Here is a 22,997-nt window from a genome sequence, read left to right as displayed (position 1 = left end):
GGCGAGGCCGCTGCCGGTTCTCACCGAGAGACGGGGTGGAGGGAGAGGCGCCCCCGCTGCCGTAAAGTGCCGCACGGCGGGGCGCGTTGCTAGGCAGCGGGCTCGGTGTCCTAGCAACGCGGGCGCGCGGGCTGCCGGCCGTCGTGTGTGAGGGGAGGAGCGTCGCGAAGAAACGAGGGCATGACCATGAGCCAGCAGTGTGCCTTTGGCATCCTGGGGTGTATTAGAAGGGGGATGGTTAGCAGGTCGAGAGAGGTTCACCTCCCTGTCTACTCTGCCCTGGTGAGACCGCATCTGGAATATTGTGTCCAGTTCTGGGCCCCTCAGTTCAAGAAGGACAGGGAACTGCTGGAGAGGGTCCAGCGCAGGGCAACAAAGATGATTAAGGGAGTGGAACAGGCTGCCCAGGGAGGTTGTGGAGTCTCCTTCTCTGGAGACATTCAAAACCCGCCTGCACACCTTCCTGTGTAACCTCATCTAAGTGTTCCTGCTCTGGCAGGGAGATAGGACCAGATGATCTTTTGAGGTCACTTCCAATCCCTAACATTCTGTAATTCTACAAATCCCACACCAGGCAGCACAGGCCTTTCCGGAGGCCCTATCACAGCTGTTGCAAGGCATGGGGTTTATTTAACAGTGTTTTTGAGCGACACTAAGCGTCCAGTGAGGTGGTGCCAGGCAGGGCTGGCACTCGGTAGTGCCGTTATGCTGTGGGGAACTTTGTCGTTTTAAGACGCTCATTTCATCTTGAAATAAATAACTTACGTTTTTTCTATGGATAAACAACATTAAATCCAATTCCTTGTATTCCTTAAACACGTGTTCATTAGAGCATAAGCAAAACAGCGTTGGGTGCGCAGGGGATTCGCTCCACCCAACACGCACGCCTTTAAACAATAAGAAGTGTGCTTAAATACAGTAAGGTATTACATATTCATAATGACCCCAGGAATGCCTATACATATTCATAACCTTTCCCTGCTTCTGATTAAAATGAGTCTCAGATAACCATTTCCATAGACCCTCCCCTGTTGCGCCTGCGCAGTGCCACTTGATGAATTTGAGGAGGGCTCTTTGGATGAAGGCTCCTTCAGCTTCCTCACAGTGAACTTTTTACCTTTGGCCCATTATGTTGAATTGACTGGGACTCAAGCTGCCAAGTCAATTTAAACCAGACTGGTGCCCCCTTTTGCTGTAAATCTTAGTTATCTTGTCTCCTCAAGTTTACAGCTAGGTGCACTAAAACTTCTTGGCATTCGATGGGGTTCTGTTCTTCTTAACATAAAGCTCTAAACTAAGCATTTATTGTGTGGCTAAGCCTTAAAGTGTTAGTTCGTTAGTAGGCACCCATTATATGTTTAATTAACCCTTAAAATGTTCGTTCCCTCTGTCAATATAACTTCATAAGCAAGTTTCATAACTTTTTACATAGAACTTAACCACCTTTTGCTTTTTCCAGGTTCAGAGCCCGTGCCTCATTCGGTTATATCTGTAAACATTAAACATCTTAGCACAAATCACAACTGTATTTCTCACCATCTTCTCCTTTTTGGCTTTTCCCTGCTGACCGGAAGAAAACGTTTATTATTGTCAGGCCCACGTGTGTGTGCCCCCGCAATGTTTGCTCCTCGGCCGTGAGGAGCCGACGTGGAGCCGTGAGGGTCTGGAAGGAACCGGCGTCACCTCAGGGGAGCGGCGCCCCCGTGCGGAGCTGCGGGTGCTGCAGCCGCCGGGGTGGGGCCGGGGGTCCAGGGCGTCAAAAACCTTCAAAGCCCCCGGGCTGTTTTCAGTCATCGGTATGATAAAGCGTTGTGATACTTACTAATGAAATACATATGTAAAGTGTCAGGTGGTGTACGTTTCTCGATATTTAAAAAGAAAGGGAATGTGGTTGCTGTCTTAAGTTACGCCTGCCTTATAACCCACTGTTCCGTGGCTACAGTTTTCAAGCACATGCACACATTTAACATTTGATATGTATTTTTTAAGTGTTATTTTGCAAAGGAGCACATTTTCAGAAGTCATCCTGATGACAGCAATGTTAAAAAATTATTAAAGAATTTTTTTTCTCACCCCTCCAAGCCTACTACTTTGCCTCAGTGCCCATTATTTTTTAATGTAGGCTTAGTTACTGACTTGCCAAGTCTATTTAAAAAGGGATTATCAATTTATGGGAATTACACACTTCAGTGTAAAATACACAGTGAGCCATAGTCATCTTCCAGCCAGTCAGGGTTTTTCCTTTTGTAATCTTTAGACAGCCTTTTTTCATAGTTAAACACACTGCATTGCAAAAGCCAGGTGTGATTTCATCTTGTCTGATAGGGAACAGCGCTGTTAAGCTAGTGGCTAGAGAGGAATTTTTCTGGAGAAGTGGCTTGGTTCATAAGAGAAATGAGAGTTGTTATGAGTATGTTATTAGAATGGGATTTCCCAAGATTGCGAAATCCTTGGGGGTATGCATAAGATTAGAAGGGGAAATACATTTACACATGACCACAGATCAGGATATCAAGGCTTGCGTAAGAATTTGATCTTAATCTTGAAAACCACGCTGTAATGTTTTTCGCTGTTATGTTATCAGAAACTTTTTGGGGTAAACAGAAGTGTAAAAGTGCCATGCTGTTACCTGTAAATTGTAATCTCGTACTGTAATAAAATGAAGTTTTTATATATATGTTTTTTTCAACTTGAGTACTTGTCCAATCTTGAGAGTTTTTCAATAGCTAGTGGACTGTGTGCTCTCCCCAAAGCACCAGGGTTCATTCAGGAGGTACAGCTCCTGTGGCCCTGAGCACGATGGGACGCGGAGTGCTGAAGAGACAGTGCCGATAACCTCTGCTGCTTTACATAAGGCACTTTTGGGGCAGGTAACTCTGAATTCCAGTGAGAGAAGTGTATCCTTGTGAGAAAAGCAGTGGATATAACAATATGCAGCAAAGCAGGGTAGGCAGTAGCTGAACTTTGAGAGCCTTGCGTCTGTTTGCGACAGTGTAATTGGAATTCAGGGTCGCCTTAGAGGATTTACCTGACAGTGAGATGTCGGTAGAAACTGCACTGTAAACAGTAACAGTTGTTAAGATTTATGAAATTCGAAGTGGCATAAGTGCCACTGTTGGTGAACAAAGTCCCCTTGTCATATGACAGAGAGGTGGGTCTGTCAAGCATGAGTTCAACATCCTGATTAATATCACAAAACTTTCTGGGTGTTGATTTAGTAAAGAAGTCCTTTCCTGAGACTGATTTCAGAGGGCTTTAAATCTGTTTCATGAGTCATTGTATCGACATGGGTAGTACAGTACTTTACTTACATGTGAGCTGGGCTTATTGGTTTTCAGTTTGGGAGGCAACTTAGAATTTCCTTTCTTTTCCCCATTCATGTGTAAAAGAGCAAATGTTTATTTATTCACAACTAATGGCATTAGGTATAAAGGCATATATATAAGGTTTTCTTCTAGAATCAGGTGATTTGCTCTGGAATGAGCATGGCAGGTATTTTACTAGGGCTTATTAGCAGTTTGTTTTCGGTGGTGGTGAGCTCTCTGTGCTTTAACTGGTATATGAAAGTGTACCGTACGTGGAGTGCATGCTGAGGCTGCCTATCTGGTGGTTGCTTGGTTGCACTAAGCTGCTATTGTAACAATAATCTATGTTAAAATGTAGAGAGGGGAAGGAGCCAAAGTGATGCCCTACTGTTACTTGTTTTAAGTAATAGGTAATGTCAGTAGGGCTGGACTTTTATAATAGTAGTTGTGAAAAGCATCAAAGATTTGAGATGAAGAGGCAATGCAAAGGAATAACAAGAGCTGCCCTAGTGTCGAGGGTTTTGATTGTGGGGTGACAATAAAACTGTGGCAGATGTATTGTTAACCCCCTCTCCCCCCACAGCCTCTCCCTCTCCCCCCTTCCCACTAAGGACAAGCAATTGGGAGGAAAAGAAGGACAGAGAGAAGACAGTTGGAAAGATTAAAAATGTTTTACTAATGCTACTAAAAAAAATAGAGAAAATAATACAAAATACACAAAACTAACCTTGAAAGTCCCAGCAACGGCAGAGCCAGCACCCAGAGTCCTGGACTGTACTCTGAAGCCAGCCGGAGCTGGTTCAGTCTGTCACTAGGCCTCAGTTCGCAGGGACAACTAGCAAGGTCCTCTCCTAATGTCGGCCATAAGGAAATGGGACGAGATCCTCATGATCTCCCACTTTTATATGAAGTATTCACATGAATGGAATGTTATACACAGTTGGTCAGTTTCTTGGTCACCCGTTTCTCATTGCCCCTCTCGCGAGAGGTGCATCCACGCTTATCAATAACTTCACATTCCATTGCTATGTTTACCAAAATATGTATCTGGTTTTCCAGGAAAATGCAGCTAATATGAAAGCTTTAGCTGACAAGCAAATTCACTAAAAGAGAAACTTGTTTTTAACAAAACCAGGACACTTAGTGAACTTTACTGAGAATAGGGGGCAAATTCACTAAAAGAGAAACTTGTTTTTAACAAAACCAGGACACTTAGTGAACTTTACTGAGAATAGGGGGCAAATTCGAGAAATGGAAGTAAAAAATAAAAAGTCACTGGTTAAACTGAGTAAATTTTCATACGAGCGGACATACTGTATCTTTGTCTCCTTGTGGCTGCATTCAAAGAGGAAAAGACTCTGAAGAGATTTCCTAATGGCTACCTGTTGCAGGAGCTTCTGTAGGACATCTTTGTTGAGCTGCTCAGAATCATAGAACTAGAGACTGACTGCTGAAAAGTAAGTAATGAAGCACACTCCCCTGCCCACTCCCTCCTTAACTGTTGTGGATGGAAAAGAAGGACACCTAGACCTTATGTTTATAAACACTATGAAGGATATACTATGCCAAAAAAAAAAAAAAAAAAAAAAAAAAGCCCTGTTCTGGGATGCGTCTCTCTCATTTTGAGTGGTTATGGTTCATTTTTCTTTCTCCTGTAGTGGAAATAATTGGGGGCCAGATATAAGAAAACATCCACACATCTCGCTTGAGTAATGAAGAGTTTATCTGCCTCTTTGCCTCGCTGTGAACTCCAAGAAACCGAAGTTCTCTTGCGTTTACCTAGTGAATTGGTTTGCAAATAGATTAGCTTCACAAAAGTAAATGTTCCTTCATCTGTTTTGTAGCAGAGGACACAGAGGGAATGAAGTTAGGTTACATACCTAAAACACCCAGCACCTTGGTGTTTGGGTAAGATTTGTGGGGCTCTAAGCTCCATCTCTCTCCTATCTAAGCAATTTCACAGACCTCTGGATTTAGAGAATGACACCTTGAAAAAAGCTCAGAACATAATTTTGTGCAAAATTAATCCATGGACGTACAGTTCTCAGAATTATTTTCCAATTCTTTCAGGAAAATCCTCCTGTCACCAGAATGACTTTTTGTTCTGTTTATTTTGCCCATCTTAGTACATCTAACTGCAGTTGAGTGACACGCTTGAAAAAAGACACACAGTGGGTTTCTAAGTACATGTAGTTATTCTGCTTCCTAAATTCCATGTGTGTGACAGAGTTGTCAGTAATATATAGTGTTGATTGCTTATGTGGAAATCTGCTGATAGCCAAAGAGAGAGGGAAATAGATTAAAAACTAGTCCCAACCCTTAAAGACCAGAAACCACCCTACCTACTGAAGTCATTCAATAGGAGGAGTCATGAATTGCAGAAGCTGGAATATAGCTTTGCTTTCTGCTTCCTACTCCACATGTCACTTACTTTGCTAGTGGCAGTCAGGTCAGAAATCTAGCATACTACAAGGAAACACTAGATTTGCCACTTGTCTGTGGATGTTGCGTATTGCTTTTCTCCATTTCCAAATGCTGAAATTGTGTTTCTTCATCTTTTTGATATACTGGGTGAAATCAGGTAAGAACCATTCGCTTATTCTTTGTGGTGTACTCTCTTGGCTTTATTCAAATGTAAAAAAAATCCCAACAAATGAGTATTCTTTCATTTAAATTGACCAAAAGATTAAACCCAGTGAATTATAACTAATGGAGCAGATGATTAGTAAAGAGAATTTGATCACTTTGAGACTGAGACGTAGGGTTTGATTTTAAAGTAAATAGAACAAAGCCTGATACTTTATCTCTGGCTGTACTTTGCACACAGACACACTCGGGTATTTGCACTTTGTACAAAGTAAAGAGGTAATTGTGAAATAGTTCTAAACATAAGTTTATTGTTTATTTCACATTTGATAGGTTGACAGGTTTTCAAGTTATGCGTTATACTTTAAATAGCAAAATTTAGTTACAAGAAAGGCAGTGCGGACTTAAGATTTTCCAATTTTCAATGACAGAAGATGATTACAACGCTTACAAAGGTACACAGGGAAGTTAAAATTTTATATTGACTGAGCTAAACTACATATGTAACTGCCCAACATTTATCTGTGTGTTCTGACTGTACAGAGAAGTGTGTGTGAGTACTCCCACAAGTGTGCACAAAGGGCAGCTGGGTATTCCTTCCAGTAATCGATGAGAAACAGGCGTTTGAAAAACCTCTCCTCGATGACTCCTTGCTAAACAATTCAAAATATTAAATCTATAAATCTGTTTATAGTGCTTATCTAATTCCACAGTGAAGACATCATAATTTTTTTTTCTGTTTACCTTTCAAGGAACAACTGCTGTCATTTCAGAGCCATAAGCAAATGAGTTGTTTCCCTTTGACATTTGTCAGCTAGTAAATAGGTTTCATCAATGAAAATAATTTCCTTGTGATAGTTTTCTTAGTTCCATGGACCAGACTGTGTCTGTGTTGCATGTTGCTGTCATTTCACTGGATTAGAAGAATTAATTTTTATTTCTACCAATCAAATGATAATAAATCAAAACATTTAAATGGATATGAAGGAATACTTGTACAATATCTTAGCATGAGTCTGTTAGATATGTAGGAAGGAATTTTAAGGATCAGTGATTAAACTTTGATTTAAGAACAATGTTAGGCAAAAATGAACAAGTTTCATGTCACAGCTTTGAATCTGAATAGCAAAAATGTAATCAAGTGGCTATTTATTATCATTTAGCTGTGTATGTGACATTTGTGTAATAGAACTTCTAGTGTTAATGTCATATATAATTGTATGAAAGCTAGAGATTAAATGTGACACATTCTATTAATATCTCAGTGTCATGTCACATGTATGACATTTTACTAGGTTCTTGAATATTATTTTTATACATTCAAGACAACTGCAGCTGATCAGCTCTTAATTTCGGAACTTCTTCTTGGATGTCTCAGCAATGAAACTGGAATGCATTCCTGTATTAGTAGTTTGTTAATAACCCTTCCAGTAATCTCAGTAAAAGCTACTTAAATTATTCAGTGTCTAAATGAGGAGAATGGTGATATTTATTTTGAAATATAGATAATTCTAACTTTTCCCAGATGTAATAATTGTAGCTGTTGTTGTAAGGTCATGATAGGTACGAAACTTCTGTCTGGATGATTTGATACAGGAAGTTTCAGGCCATTTCACAGAATCACAGAATGTTAGGGACTGGAAGGGACCTCTAAAGATCATCTAGTCAATTTCTAACATTCTAACTTCAACCCTGCTCTGCTTTGGAAATATCCATTATTTTTTGTGGTGTCCAGTCCAGAGGTGACTGGTCTAGTGATTGTAGATACATGGTTTGGCCTAAAGGTGATTAGTCTAGTTCCCTAAATGAACTTTACCATATTAAGTGCTATACTTTCACATTGTTTAGCTTTGTTTAGAGCTTCACTACAGTATCAAATACCTTTTTCAGATATCTTGTCAGTCCCCCACACTTGCCCTTCAGAACTTGGTAAACCAGTGATGGCCCTCTGTTTCAGATGTGCAAATGTGATGGATTCAGTTCTGCCTGCTAGCCGCTTGCTGGGGAAAGAAAAAGAGCTAGAACTGCCTCTCCTGTAACTCAAAAATTCTGAGAATTTTGGGTTACTTTCTTAAATTATTTTTTAAGGAACTGAGTAGGCACTATTCCTCTTCCTACTTTTGCTTTCTAGAAGTGGACTGACTCTTGTTTTACAAAGGTGCTAATGACAGGAAAATTGAGAAAGGTGCCGTAAAATATCAGACAAAAGCCTTCTGTAAAGTAGCATAGTGCACTAGAAGCCAAAATATTGGCCCAAATTTCTTTGGCCGTAAGCCCACTGACACCATGGCAAAGGTGAAGAGGCCATGCAGAAGACCTGTGACAGCTGTCGGCGTTGTGCCCAGAATATTGAAGTGGCTTATCCACGCAATATGAGCTTAGCAGCTAAAGGATTTTTTTTTTAAGCATTAACTTTCCATGTTGAAAAGCACACAGAGGAAAAATTAAGTCTCTTTAGACAGTTTTAAAAATCTCCACCCTCTTGTTGATGCTGACTGATCTACAGCTGAACCTTGTATACCATAACTCTCTTGAGTACAGAAATGCTAAATACTACAGGCTTTCTTGTGCCATTATGTATATGGACCTTTTAGATTCTTTTTTTTTTCAAACTCAGAAAAGGGTCCTTTGTTTCTTCTTTCTTTTGTTTCTTGCTAATGGCATCCTTACAGTGAACCAAAACTAGGGAAGGGTTCTGGCTCATCACATACTGTCGGGCAACTGTTTCTTACTGCTAGATCAAACAATAAGGCCTAAGGGTTGGCAGCTTTGACACCCTGGCTGAACAAGGAAGAAACAACCACAGTGGTCTTGTTGATACAACACACACTAGTTGTGAAAAATTTTGAAACCTAGATTTGATGGTTAAGCAAATGATCTTATCAACACTGACTACTAATTTGTATTTGTTATGGAGAAAATACATGGTGCAAGAACAGTTAGGAAGGTTAATTTTGCATTTGAAGGGTTCAGAAGAGCACACTGTTGTCTTCAGAGTCATTAAAACTGTGTCTCCCTGTTATTCAGTGCACATTCTGGCACCTCATTCCAAAGGTCTGGAAAAATTCTTCACTTTTACTGGAAAAAAGTGGAAAGAAAAGTGAAGAGGTAGCATTTCAGGTGTTCTAAATCATCAAATGACTGTCTAACATTTTAATCTTTTTTCAGATGAGGAGGAAAAATGTCCTGAATTTACAGATCTTAATATAGGCAATGCTTTGTCTGGAACAGAACTCCAAGTCCAGCTACTGCTATACACGAGGGAAAATCCAGATTGCTCTGAGAGACTCATTGAACATAATGTTACTGCATCTGGGTACCTTGATACCTCCAAGAAAACTGTCTTTGTTATTCATGGCTTCAGACCAACGGGATCTCCACCAGCATGGCTAGGTGACATGAAGGAGCTTTTACTGTCTTCAGAGGACATTAATCTCATTATAGTCGATTGGAATCGTGGTGCTACAACTGTAAATTATATAATTGCTGTTGAAAACTGCAGAAAAGTTGCAGAAATACTAAAGAACTATATTGACCAGATGCTGGTAAGGCAGAGAGTTGCATTTGCTCTGAATAAGTTTAGGTAGTTTGGGTGGGACTGGATATTTAAGAAACCTCTGCATATCTTTAACTCCACCTAAGTTCTTATTTCCCTTTCACGGGAATATGTCTAAGAGTACATCTGGTTTCTTTAGCCAGCTGGAAGTTTCAGGTCTTCTGGAAAGTATGAATGTACCAGTGGGGAAGTGAAATGAGAGATGTTCAAACAGTATGCAGCATTAAGATTTTACAAAAATATTACACTACTCTTTTCACTATTTAAGGACTATAATTAAGGATTTTAAATGAAAAATAAATCACTCATAGAGATACAAATATTCGTTCCAGCACTCTAGAGGGAGTTGCTTAAACAATTGCTGATGCCAGTGGTCTTAACTGGGCTTTATATGATGATGTTATAATCTCATTTATGGCATTGTTAGATTTATCACTTGATTTTTCTTCCATGCTCACCATTTTTTTTCTCAGCCATTCTGAGAAATTTTGAATGCTTTGCAGTAAGAAAATATTGATTTGGAATTTGAGTAAAAAACCCAGCATTCTGAGGAAGGATGGAGTGAAAGAAGAGAGACCCTACCAGTATCTGCCCTCTGGGAGTAGATGTGGTGATAACAATTTGTGATTATGACAATTAATTTATTGTTATGGAATTAAAAAAAAAAAAAGAGTATAAGAACAGTGGCCAATCCAGAGTGGGTTAAAAAGGTGTATTTTGCAAATTTCTTGATGCAGATTTTTGGTTGATTGCTGGTTACAGATATGCCTGGCAAAGCAATGGCTGCAAGGCATGCTTGGGCTGATCTTGTTGTGTGGATCGTCAAAGTGATGGTGGTGGGGTATGTTGCGTCCATAGCTGTCAGTTTCACACTTGCAAGCTGTTATGAGGCCTTTGTTAATTCATTTTGAGATGCATTAATATTTCAGGCCCCACGTATTTTCCCATCACTCTGCAGAGATTATAACAGGTCTGTTGATACTATTTCAGAGTTCTTCAGTAGGTTTTTTGTTTGGTTGTTTTTTTTGTTTTTTTAATACTGCCTACTTTGTAGAATGGGCATATTTAGACTTTCCTGCAAGTGTGCATTTGTCACCATTATTCAGCAGATATGTGGCATAAGTGTTAATAGTATTATGTTTTAAATTTATAGTATTGGAAGGATAAGGCAGGGGGAGATAGATTTTTTTTTTTCTCCCTAGTTCATAGTTTTGGTTCATCTTTCTTGTTATCTGGTAAATGTCTTCCTCTTCCCTCCCCATTGTCCCCTTCTAACTACTGTGACAGTTTGAAAGAAATGTGACTCAAGCTTCCTTTTTACATTTTTCTAGTCAAATAATTTCATAATTACTACACTATTTAACTAATACAGAATGTCAATGTGAAAAGAACTTTATAATTCCTATTTGTTTTTAAAGTTAGAGAGTTAGAAATATAACTTAGAGTACTAACAAAAAGTGAAAACTTAATCAGTCTGCTGATGTCTGTTCAGTTAACCATTTGTGTGGTTGTTGCTTTGTTCTTGTTTTTTTTTGTTCCTTGATAGGTAGATGGAGCTTCTCTTGACACTATCTATATGATTGGTGTTAGTCTTGGGGCTCATATAGCTGGCTTTGTTGGCCAGAAGTATAATGGCAAAGTTGGCAGAATTACAGGTAAGGTTTTTAATCCCAATTTAATGTACTTTGTATTGTTGTCATAGCTGCTAAGCACACAGATGATAGCACTGAAAAACTGACAAATGAGAAATGATTATTTAGTTACATACACAAGGAAAGATGTATCCCTATTAGAAGTTCAGAAAATTGTAAAGTCTACCTTCAGGACGTAAGTAACAGCTGAAATTTTCCAACCTGTTTACCTCTACTCTCTCAAATGAAAATTGAGTGCTACATCCAAATGCCACTTAAGTTCCATGGCATACTACCTGAGTTTCTGCCTAGTTGATGGAGTAAGTCAGGTCCCTCTGAAGGAAAGTTCAAAACCTCTTGGTCAGACCACAGGGATCAGGGACAAGGATCTAGTTTCAGTGTGAACATGATGTGGGCTTCAGTACATTGGGCTGTCTGCTACAGGGTGATTAAATCAGGTGTCCAGCCCGTGAATGGATACTTCAAATTTTACCTTATACTTGTTACATCTTTCACCATTCTAATCTACGGGAAGTGGTGCATACAGTGAGAACAGGAGTATTGTCATTTGGGTACATCTTTCCAGACCAGCGTTGCATGAAGTTTAGGATTAACTTTTAGATGCTGGTTCTAGAGCAGAATCCACAGTGCCCATTTGTTTGCACAGGCTCCAGATACTTCTTGTGGTGAAGGAGCAAAACTCACTGCAGCTCACTAAGAAGGAAGCTCACTAAGTTAATTATCAGAAAAGGTGCTAAGCAAGCTGAAGAATGGAAACTTGGGAAGAATTGTGCTGGGTTTTGTTCTTATCCCAGGAAAATGAAGAATCACTGATGAATAATGCTTATATGTCAGTCTTTATATCTGTAGAAACAGACCGCAGGTTTTGTAATGCCTGTGTTATTTTCACTTAGGTCTTGATCCAGCGGGCCCTTCATTCACTCAACAGCCACCAGAGGGGCGACTGGATCGTACTGATGCACAATTTATTGATGTAATCCATTCAGATACTGATGGTAATGACATAGCCTTAACTTTCCTATTTCAACTTGAGAAAAGGCAGGAAAGCAAAAGAGAAGGGATAAGCTTTTTCTGTAACATCCAAATAGGGCTGCAAAAGTATGTTTTATGTTATCAGGTGGATTCCTGTGCTGTTACTTTCTAACAATGTCTATACTTTAGAAATCATACTGTATGTTACTATGACTGTTCATCAAGAAACTTAAACTAAATTTTCTTAATGGCTTAAGCAATGATGGCCTGTTTTGTTCAGTTCTGACATGAGTAGCCATGTTACTGAGTGAAGTTTCATTACCAAACCTGAAAATATTGAAATAACTTATGTCTAACAGCTAACTGGAGGCATATGTAGATAACCATATAGTCAGGACTCCATTAAATGTCATGCAAAACTAACAATTACGCCACTGTCATTTATGTTTTGTTTGTTATAGTCTGTTCCTTCTGAATACAAAAAAACCCCAAATCTGCACATTGAATAAAGTATACCTATTGCATTAATTTATGATACTGCTATTTCCAAAATAGTTTAGCATTAACATTATTTTGCTGTGCTAGTGCGTATGAACATAGAGGTTGTAAGCACATGATTATTTCTGAATTAGTCCCTTCTGAGACAGCCAGTCTCAGCTGTATCATGTTAGTACACTACAGATCAACTGCTTAGAATTCTAAATCACATTACTGTAAGGTTAAAATTAAAAACACTGTAAAGTCTGCTTCATCTATGCTATAATCTGGTTTATTTTTTTTTCTCAAAACTGTTAGTGAACCTTTCAAACCTACCACACTTGCCCCATAATTTGTGTAGTTTGATATCAGTTTCTTTAATAGCATAAACATTAACAATTCAACTGTACAAATTTATATATGAAGTTTTAAAACATCAGTTTTTGTAATGTTCCAATTATGTCAATAAAAATAATTTGTGGTGAAATGAAAGGTAGGTCAAATTGTGCTAAATCTCACACATGGTCTTTTATAGGACAGATGCAGATTTTTCTGTGTTGATATACTGCTTAAGTTAGTGTAGAATCCAGTGTCATGTGCAAAAAATGGAAAAATTTATCCTAATGAAAATTAAATTGGTAAAGAATTTTGGTTGCAAGAGAGAACACAAATTTCATAAATTGTGTAAATAACGTCTCAGCTACAGCACCGAATAGTTGCTTCTGTTCTTTCCTTTTTCTTCGTGGCAAGAGGAATCTTAAACAAACTTGTATACATTTCTGTACTGCACTTTACATGCATATAATTTTCTTAAAAAGAAAAAGACTCACGGATTTTTACTAATAACACAACTTCTGTTTACAGAACAAAAGAACTGTATAATTGCAAAAGATTTCTTAAATGCTTCCATGCTATTTTGTTATGAATGTTATGATAAATAAATGACTGCATAATTCTGTTTCTGTTTTTCTGATTCATTATGTTTTTACTTTAGCACTAGGTTTCAAGAAACCTTTAGGAACCATTGATTTCTATCCAAATGGTGGAATGGATCAGCCTGGTTGTCCAAAAACAGTATTCAGTGGTAAATAAACATGTGTTTGATTAATGAGAAAAGAATTTGAGATCAAATAACAAAAAAGGTTAAACTAAATTCAACGGACGCTTCACATATCTGGTAATACGGGAGCTGAGGGCATTGTATTCTGTCTTTTCCAACCCCACTTAGCAAATGAGAAATAACAAAGACATTTGACATTTTTTTAAAAAAGATCTTCCGCTAAGCCTACACATTCCACCATACCACTGTTATTGGTATGATGGAATTATATTATTATATTATATATGTGATCTGCATATAGTGATAATTATTTTTCGGTGTTTATTTGTGGCTAGGCATGGGGGAAGATGTTTGTGTCCAAGTCATTTGGACAGGGTCACTTGCATATGGCATGCAAGGCAAAGCTTTCAAGTCTTCACCATGTCTTAGATTCCTCCTGGTTGGCAATGCTGAGCTAGGTTTGGGATAGACCTTTCAGGCTGTAGGATGAAAACAGTTTTATGACATGATATTTTGCTGCAGAATTTTGCTTATTTCAACCTCTGTAAATCCTAGGCAATGTTGCTGCTTGTTGTTTTTGCTCACTCCTTTTGGATATGTTTATGTCTGTCTATGTTTCCACTACTAATCTGCACAGTGCTGTCTGGGAGTATGGGAGAATCCCTTAAGACTCAGGATTATCTTCACCTGTACTACATATATATATTTTGTTTGTGTTGGTTTTATTTGTTTGTTTGTTTGTTTGGGTTTTTGTTTGTTTATGTTTTGTGGGGGTTTTTTTGTTTTATATATATATATATATTATTTTTTTTTTTTCCCTAGGAGAGAAAGAAATTTAGTACCTCTGAAAAAAACTAGAGATGAATCTCTGAAGTATTTCTCAGAGTGCTTTTTCTGCCAAAATGTTCTGCACTGGATGCAACAAGACAAATTTTAACTCAGACTCAGCCTTTATAACTAAAAATTCTGTAAATTTAATGTGACTTGGTAGACTATTTCTTACATATAAAACCCTGTAGACATTTTTTCTATACCTGTAATATTCAAAATAGTCTTCAATTTCTTCTTCTTGTGTGTGTGCGCCCATTTTTCACACTTAGAGGTCAATTAACCAGAGAATAAAAGCATGGTTATCTAAGAATGACTCAAGTAAATGGGATTACTTTGATAATGTCTTTTCTTCCGTAAAGAAAAATGATTACATATTCTTTGTATTATTTTTTTCTTTCCTGAAGGACTTCAGTATTTTAAGTGTGACCATCAAAGATCTGTCTTCCTCTTCTTAGCATCTTTGAAAAGAAGGTGCAACATAATAACATATCCTTGTGACTCTTACTTGGATTACAAGAGAGGAAAATGTGTTGATTGTGAAGCTTTCCAGCCTATGTCCTGTCCAGTACTGGGTAAGTGTTACAAGATCTGCTCTGGGCTGGGTGAGATTTTCTGGCAAGTCCAGCTCTTTCTGGGGCTAATCCAGAGATCTGTAGAGATAGATCATGTGCAGAGCTGCATGCTGCTTAAAGTAGTTTAAAGTTCATGTCTTTGCTTTATAGTTTTCTCTGTCAGACACAGGTATGGCATGTTCCTAATCTCTGATTATTATGCTTTCCAATCTGAAATGAATCCAGAAAGTATTTCCTTTCTACAGAGAAACTGCTTCTACTTAGCTCATCACTTTAGGCTTTCACAGCGTGTTGTCATGCCTAGAATGCCAGTGGTTTTTATTTAGTAGTAATAACCTTTATAGCAACTTCATGTTTTCTCTGGCTCTTCTTTTGGAATCAAGCTTTTATTTGGAGGGGGTTTCAGTTGTTTGGGGTGTTATTGCTTTTAGAGAAGATCTGGAGACAGTTTGAAAAGAGCTACAATAGTGTGAGCATTTCCTAATTGGCAGTTTTCTTAGGAATTAAATTTCAAAACTATTTAATTAGAAGTTGACTTTCAGTTTGTACCTTGTCTTTTTTACATCCTATATTAGAGTATACACCCTATAGTAGTTAGATCAGGTTTGAAGAAAAAACATAGATAGTAGTTTTGTATGCTGTTTTATAAGTAAACCCAACCATAATTGGACGTTATGGTAGGGCAGAAAGTCTCCAGGATTTCCCCAGCATTGTTATTAACCATTCCTGATGCACTTACTCAGAATGCACAGAATGCCTGAGCTATAAGTGAAGAAATATTTGAGCAGTCAGCTGCCTTTTTTTTTTTTTTTTTTAATAATTGTAAAACCTATGAGGAAATGTCAGGCAGTTGAATCTGGGAACTGAGAGGAGAAGCAGCATCTTTCTGCTGCAAGCTTTCCCGCTCGCTGCTTTGCAGTGGCAGCTCTGCAGCCTGGAACTAGCCCTCGTTGTCCAGACTAGGTATAGAAATCAGAGGCAGACAACAGGATCAACCGTTTTAGAAACAAGGACTGTTGTCGAGCCCCAAAGATAATAAGCGTGGAATTGTATAAACTAGAAGTTTTTTCTACTTTACATCCATAAGCTTATTTAACATTTTAGTAAGTAACATCCACAATAATAGACTAAAGGGTTTAAAACATATACTTTAGTGATTCAAAAGAGAAAGGAAGAAACTTTACCTAATGTGAAGCTGTAACTGTTCTCTGCAAATATATGGGTTACTTTTTTGGGCTTGTTTTTATTACTTCTGCAGGAGTTTGTCAGCACTATTTTTTGGAGTTAGTGCTCTAGACTAAATAGATTCCAACTATTACATTATTACAATTTTTATTATTCTAATAAATTAGAAGAACAAAATGCTTGTATATTGCATTCTCTAATACTCAGGGGATTCCTGCATTTTCCAAGTCAATTTACTTTCTCAGAGAATATTTAAGAAAATTAAAGCCAAATCTGTCACTTTGGGTGAGTTTCTTTTGTGTAATTTTATGTGTATCGGGATTTTGCTACATGTCTGAAATAAAATATTTAACTTTGGATTTTAGGTTATTATGCTGATAGATGGAAAAAAATGCTAATCCCAAAAAGTTCACCAACAAAAGCTTATTTTGATACCTCGGACCAAGACCCATTCTGCAGTGAGTGACTGAATGCATGCAGAACAAACTGTGAAATATTTTGGCTGTTGTTTATTAGCTGATCTGGAGTGAAAACATGTTAAAAGTAGAATGGTATTGTTAGCTGCTGTGTAAAATGATGTAATAAACCATGAGCTAAGTGTCATTTCAAAGACTGGAGGAAAAAGAAGAATGTGGCAGAAGAGTAAGCAATACATGAATTGAGAAAGAAATATGCCTTTACAAGTAGTGGGATGGTCTGCCAAGAGGAAGAAAGAAGCCAGAGAATGAGAATCAAGTAACAGGGAAAAAGCTGGACTGAGAGAACCTGCTTAGATGAGATCATTGCTGCCATTTTCAGAGAACAAAAATAGGAAGCAAGGCTTCCCTGGGTGGGGGATGGAAAATAGACATCTCTGTGTTCCAGTCCAGGAGGAGGGCACCCCGTAGTCAACTAGGGCTGCTCCAGCTTTTATAAGTCCATGTCTCCCTAGGAGTAACACCATGGAGGGAAATCTTAGCTGACTGTTTCAGGATTATACTCTATGGGTATGAATTCTCATGACATAGGCTTTAGCTGCAACAGTTTAGATATCTACCTATGCATGTGGAGGTCCAGTTTAGATCCTCGTCCAATTTCTGTTTTTATTAACAGACTTACCACCATAAGCAAATGTTAGCAAGCTCTTCCTCTAATTGGTCATGTTAAAGGCTTTTTGATTTGGGGTGTGGGGACAGGCTTACAGGGAATTCAAGTGAAATCAAATTTTCCCATTAGCTTTTTCCATCATCTTCACAAGTTTTGTGACCAGGGACTGACTGTCTCTTGTTATAGTGGTAATCATGGTTACTCACAACACCATTTCTTCCAAAGGGCCAAGGAGATGTTAACAAAGATATGGTAAATTTTGGGGCTTATAATTTAGGAGTAGTCACTATTCCTATCATCAACCAGTGAATAATTTTAACAGTGTGATAATAACAACTGTATCCTGTTGAGGTCTTTCTTTGAATCTTATTTCCTATTTATTTTTGCAGTGTATAACTACTTACTGGAAATTACTACCTGGAATAAAGGCACTAGGAGAGGTTTCATTAAAGTTAAAATAACAGATTATGCTGGAAACACAGTAGAATCAGAGATGAATAGGTATGTTGTGATTTGTCTCTAAATCTTTTTTATTACTCTATAGGACTAATTTTCTGAGCTTCCTAAACCTTTTAACTTGCTAACTTATAAGTCAAAAAAGTATCATGGGGTTGTTAAGACTTGGCCACAGCTCTTTTTCCTGGACATGGCTCAGTGTCAGAGGCAAGGCTTCTCACACTGAAGAGATCCTCTCTCCATTTATGAACTACCCCAGGTCCTTGCATGGTCCTGGTTTGAATCTAGTTCTAGTACCCTTGTTCTGAATGCTCGAAGTCAATACATCTTATGTGATTTCTGATCTTAATAATAATGCTTAGCAATAATTAATTTTTGCTCAATTAACAAAACCCTGACTAGAAATAATATTTTTCTTCAGTGAAGCTTCGACATTTCAGCAATATAAAAAAGTCAAAATACTAACTGGATTTTACCAAGACCTTGACAAAATATCAAAAATTTCCTTGACCTTTTCTACGAAGACTTTAATAGGCCCAAAACACAAACTTAGGATTCTCCAGATGAGGCTGAAATCCCTTAATAATCCAGAAAGGTAAGTGTTTCTCATGTATCAAAGTTGTTTATGAACTAAACTGTGCAGGATGTTTCCTCAGAAATCTGTATTTCCCCCTATTGATTTTTTTAATCACATATTCCTAAATGCATGAATATCCTTCTCAGCCTACCTAGAATCAAATTTATCATGTGGAAGAGCTTCTCTGTATTTTAACATTTAGTGCACAGCACCCTTTTTACATGTAGATGTCAGGATGCTGCTTGTTACTGCAGCCTGCTGCTGTTGTCTGGTTGCAATGGATTTTCAAGGACCACTTAAGTAGACAAGCCCAACTTACACCTATGTGGTTAAGTTCTCTTTTCACACTTAGATGTGAAATGGAACACTTCAGCTACTTCTGTGACTGGAACAGGTTTTTGGTCTTGTTGTTGAAGGTAAAGACCTTCCAAGACCAAAACACAGTCTATGGTTGCCTACACTTAAAAAGAAATCATCTGCATTTTTTTTATAATTAAGTGTCATTGCTAAGCTTTTATTAATTATTTCTGGTTTAAAGTACTTCAGCAGTATTGCCATATGTTCGTTTTTTAGATCTCCAGAGTTACTTGTACAATATCACTAGCAATTAAATTTTACATTTTCATCTTGTGAAAATAATGTATTACATGGAATAGTTAAGAAATACCCAGGAGTAGCAGGAGTACTTTAGTTTGAGTTGTTACATTTACTTGCTTCGTATGAATGGAAGGTTCAGCAAAGTCAGAATTTAAAATAATAGTTATCAAATAATGAGAGGGAATAATATTACAATATTAGTAAGACTTACTTACTTATTTTGGTAACTTGAGAAACAACATTTAAGGCTTTCTGACTTGGTCTATGATACTAGTTTAGTAGGAATTGGGTATGATTCTTTGGAAAAATTATGAAACCTTGTAAATTAATCTACTACTTCATATTTACTGGAAAAGAGGATGAGACAGGTAGGAGAGTCTTAGGAAGAAAGAGAACACTCAATAATCAATAGTACCCCAGAATGCATTTACATTTGACTTTGCTAACTTGTTGAATGCCATAAGTCTCAAGCTCTCAGGTGAACTGACATGATTGTATTTAAAAGTATTTGGTGATGAGAGACAGTTAAAGCTCTAAATCATATTGCAATTTGATTTCTCAACCCCATGGTGATAAATCAGAAGATACATTTCATGGAATCCTATCAGCATTCAGGCATTTTTCAGATAGTGAGCAGCCCTTACTGATTTTGAGTTTTCATTCTGTTACTCTGACTCTCGTTAGTTTTAAAGTAAGATGCACTTGATTTGCTTTAAAATAGGACCCACTAAAATCTTTCCTATGGAACCTCATCAGATGGGAGCCATATAGGCACATTAGGTACTTTCACATAGCAATGGAAAATAGTGTATTGAATCAGCAGGTGAAGGTAATTTAAATGCAGATGTTATGAGACTATTGGATGGTATAATTACATAATTGCTCATTGTAATTATAACTACCTATATTTACCTTATTCCGTTACACATAATTACAACAATTACTTGACTATAGGATAATCAACTAGAAACTACATTAAAATATTTAAATTATTCATATAATAAAGTAGTAGGTAAAAACCAGGGCACAGATGCAGGGATAAAAGACAATAGGAGTCTCGGTCTCCCCAGATCTGGGTTAATAGCAGACAGTGGGAGTTTGGCGAATATCACTGACAATGGCCTTCTGGGCTGGTCCATTATTCACACAGGTGCTGTGTGAACGTGAGGGTGCTAAAAGGCATATATAATTTTTAGATTCTTCTTCTGGCCTCTCAGAAAAATCATTCCTGCTAACCCATAAAACCAGAAGGCTTTCCTGACTTGTGTGTGTCCAGGTGTCAGTTCTCCCAAAGAGCTTTTGAACCTGTCAGTCAATTCAAACTCAACTGATGGAGAAGGTGAATGTCTCAAAGATACTTAGCCCAGCCACTCTTGGGGTTTTTTTAACCAAAATGAGAATACAAGTTATAAAATAGAAGACCTTATTAATCCCTCTACTGAACAAGAGAGTGGTGTGCCCTTGCAGACAGCCCTTCTAGACAGCAGAGAAGCCACATGGAATGAGGGACTATGAAAGCCTCACCTAACCAAAAAAAATATTTGTGTTTTGCTCCTAATTGGTGAACAGAACCTGCTCCTTTCTCAAGGCTTCTCTCCCATAAGGCATTCCTAGTACTCAATAGTCACAAGCTTTGGTGTGTTGCATGTCAAATGAAATACAATATTTTGGAAAACATATGTTTTTATTTCTAGTATTCATTGTTACTGTTTGCCTAGGTATTATATCCCCTGGGGTCACATAGAGGCCTTGCCAGGTGACAGCTGCTGTTGAAGAACTGGCTGTGCGAACACGTGCTGCTGTGTTGCAAATACTGTTGCAAATGTGCCGAAGTACAGCATTGTATTGTTACATGGGATATTGAAAATCAAGTCAGGAAACAGATACATATAATAACCTCTAATTTTTCTGGTTGGAAATTTGTCCTGTGATTTATTTCATGATACTTTGTAGGGACTTTTAAAATGCTGGCAATTTCTGTGCTTTTATGTCTTTTTTTCTCCCTCTACAAAAATAATAGTAAACTATTAAATTCAAATCAGAACAAATTGTGAATGAAGGACTGAATGAAATTCTATGCTTTGCATCATACAGAATACCAGAATTTGTCTTTAACTTCTTAGTCATAAAATCCACTATCGTAGCTTTGTGGGGTCCTTAAAGTGCCTCAAATTCTTATCTAGAAGGCCAGCAGTCCTTTCACATACAGACAGGTGGGGCCTCGACTGGTTGGATATGTCACACTAATGGGCAACAACAGAAGTGCCTGGTGGGACGTTCTTTCTCAGACTTTGTCCTTTAGCTGTTTCACTGTATGCTGCATCTCAGGCCAAGGTGGCATGTGTTATATAGCCACTTCTGTGAGTTCAGAGCAATATAGAAGATAATTTTAAATAAAGTATTGTAGCTTGTATGCCCTTACAGGTGTCATCAGAGGCTATGCTACTTGTTTGCCTATTCAAACCAGCTCTCAGCATCTATCTGTAGTAGCACATGAAGGGCAGCACTATGAGCTATCTCTGCCCTAAAAGGCAGAGTATCTGTGTTGACCTTAAAAAGAAGATTGTGTGTGTGTGTGACTCCCTTTGTGACCTCTGCTTGTAGTATTATGCAGTTCTGAGTGTTCTAGGTGTTTACATGACTAATTGCTCTCTTGCATGAAACTTTCTTACGCATACTGTCATTGCAACTGAAAGAGCTAGAAGATATAATGGTGTGGTTTTCTACTTTCCTCTATGGAATTAAAGTAGGGAAACTTTCATACCTAGGGAACTCAGAGTAAATTATTCAGGCTCAGTGTTAATGGGAATTGGACTGTTCTTGGACAATTGTTCTAAAGAATTAATTTGAATGCAGATTAACAGCTTTAATGGATGAAGTACTGCATCTTCGTATTTGAGACTAATGTGATACACTTCTTATCATGCCACTTTGCACCATTCAGCTGATCGTTGTTCTGTCTGGCAAAAAAAATAGAGTGATGCATAAAATAGAGTGTAAACTTAGACAAGAAGACATTCTTGTCCTGAGTACCATCTCTGAGAGGTGGTAAATGCTGGAGGTTTCATAAATCAAATACTGAAATATTTTTCTATTAATGCTAACTTTTTCTGTTGTGCACATTTTTTTGTCTGCTTTTGTAGGCTGCAGCTGTGCAGATATGATTTTGTACTGATGGAGAACACTGAACTGACCTTCAAACCTATTCCTTGCCCAGAGAAGGGTACATGAAGAGAGAGCTTCTACTAATTTAATTTGTCTTATACCAGTGACATTTTGATTCTTCCTCAGGATAAAGACTGCAATAAGAAGGGAAATGAGATAAGCTAGGTTTATTTTCAAGAGTCTACCTGGTAATATGTATGACTTACTTGGAGTGCCTTAGGGTGAAATTACTTGAAAAGTTCAGATTCTATGTGTTTGGGAAATTTGAATAAAGTAAGTGTATCATGGTCTATTTGTTATTATTTGTTAGCAGTGAAGCAACCGCTGAATTAAATAGGAATTATCTACATAATCCTGACACATTATTTCTCAAGTCGTACATGTATTTAATTATTTATTATTTGTAATGGCTTTTACATGGTAACATTATTATCTGTCCACTAAGTGAATTTAATATACTGTGCATGTGATCTGCAGATCTAATGCACAGCAGTTTTGCTATGCTATGTTTATAGGATAAATGAATTCACATTTTCTCATTATAGAATCACTCAGTCTCTGAAAACTGGAACAATAAGATCTCTGGGCACATATGTAAAGTTGCTATTTAAACGAGTTATCTTTATGCTCATCATAGATGAATATTATTGCAACTGTTCAGATTTTTTTCTATTAAACCTATGGGCAGGGCAGTGTTGCTTCAGATATGAAGCAATTCTAAAGTCTGTTCTGAAGATAATAACTTAAAGATGAAATAAATGCATTTTCATTATGTTTCTTTTTGGGCCTTCTGAAATTAGAGCTGAGATTGATGACAGCTCTTCACCTCTTGAAATGTGAGCAGGAATACATAAAGATTTCCTCCTCCAGTTAAGAAAAAGGTTTTCCAGTGCCAGATTGCCTTTCCTGATGGTACTGAT

At 37.7% G+C, this 22,997-nt stretch overlaps 1 protein-coding gene across 1 annotated transcript; it reads left to right on the top strand.

Moving 5' to 3' along the window:
- Window positions 1–5,807: 5,807 nt before the first annotated feature.
- On the top strand, window positions 5,808–22,143 carry LIPI (lipase I; the record flags this gene model as incomplete). The annotated part of the gene is made up of 10 exons (XM_080350589.1): window positions 5,808–5,886; window positions 9,060–9,436; window positions 10,994–11,102; window positions 11,993–12,094; window positions 13,543–13,632; window positions 14,844–15,011; window positions 16,562–16,654; window positions 17,672–17,783; window positions 18,160–18,333; window positions 22,056–22,143. 10 exons carry the CDS (start codon window positions 5,808–5,810, stop codon window positions 22,141–22,143), a joined length of 1,392 nt encoding a protein of 463 aa, XP_080206715.1.
- Window positions 22,144–22,997: the final 854 nt, after the last annotated feature.

The sequence above is a fragment of the Nesoenas mayeri genome (assembly GCF_963082525.1).
Source record: "Nesoenas mayeri genome assembly, chromosome: 1".
Taxonomy (NCBI): domain Eukaryota; kingdom Metazoa; phylum Chordata; class Aves; order Columbiformes; family Columbidae; genus Nesoenas; species Nesoenas mayeri.
Note: the sequence above shows the minus strand (reverse complement) of the source record. Positions and strands in the feature narration are given on the sequence as shown.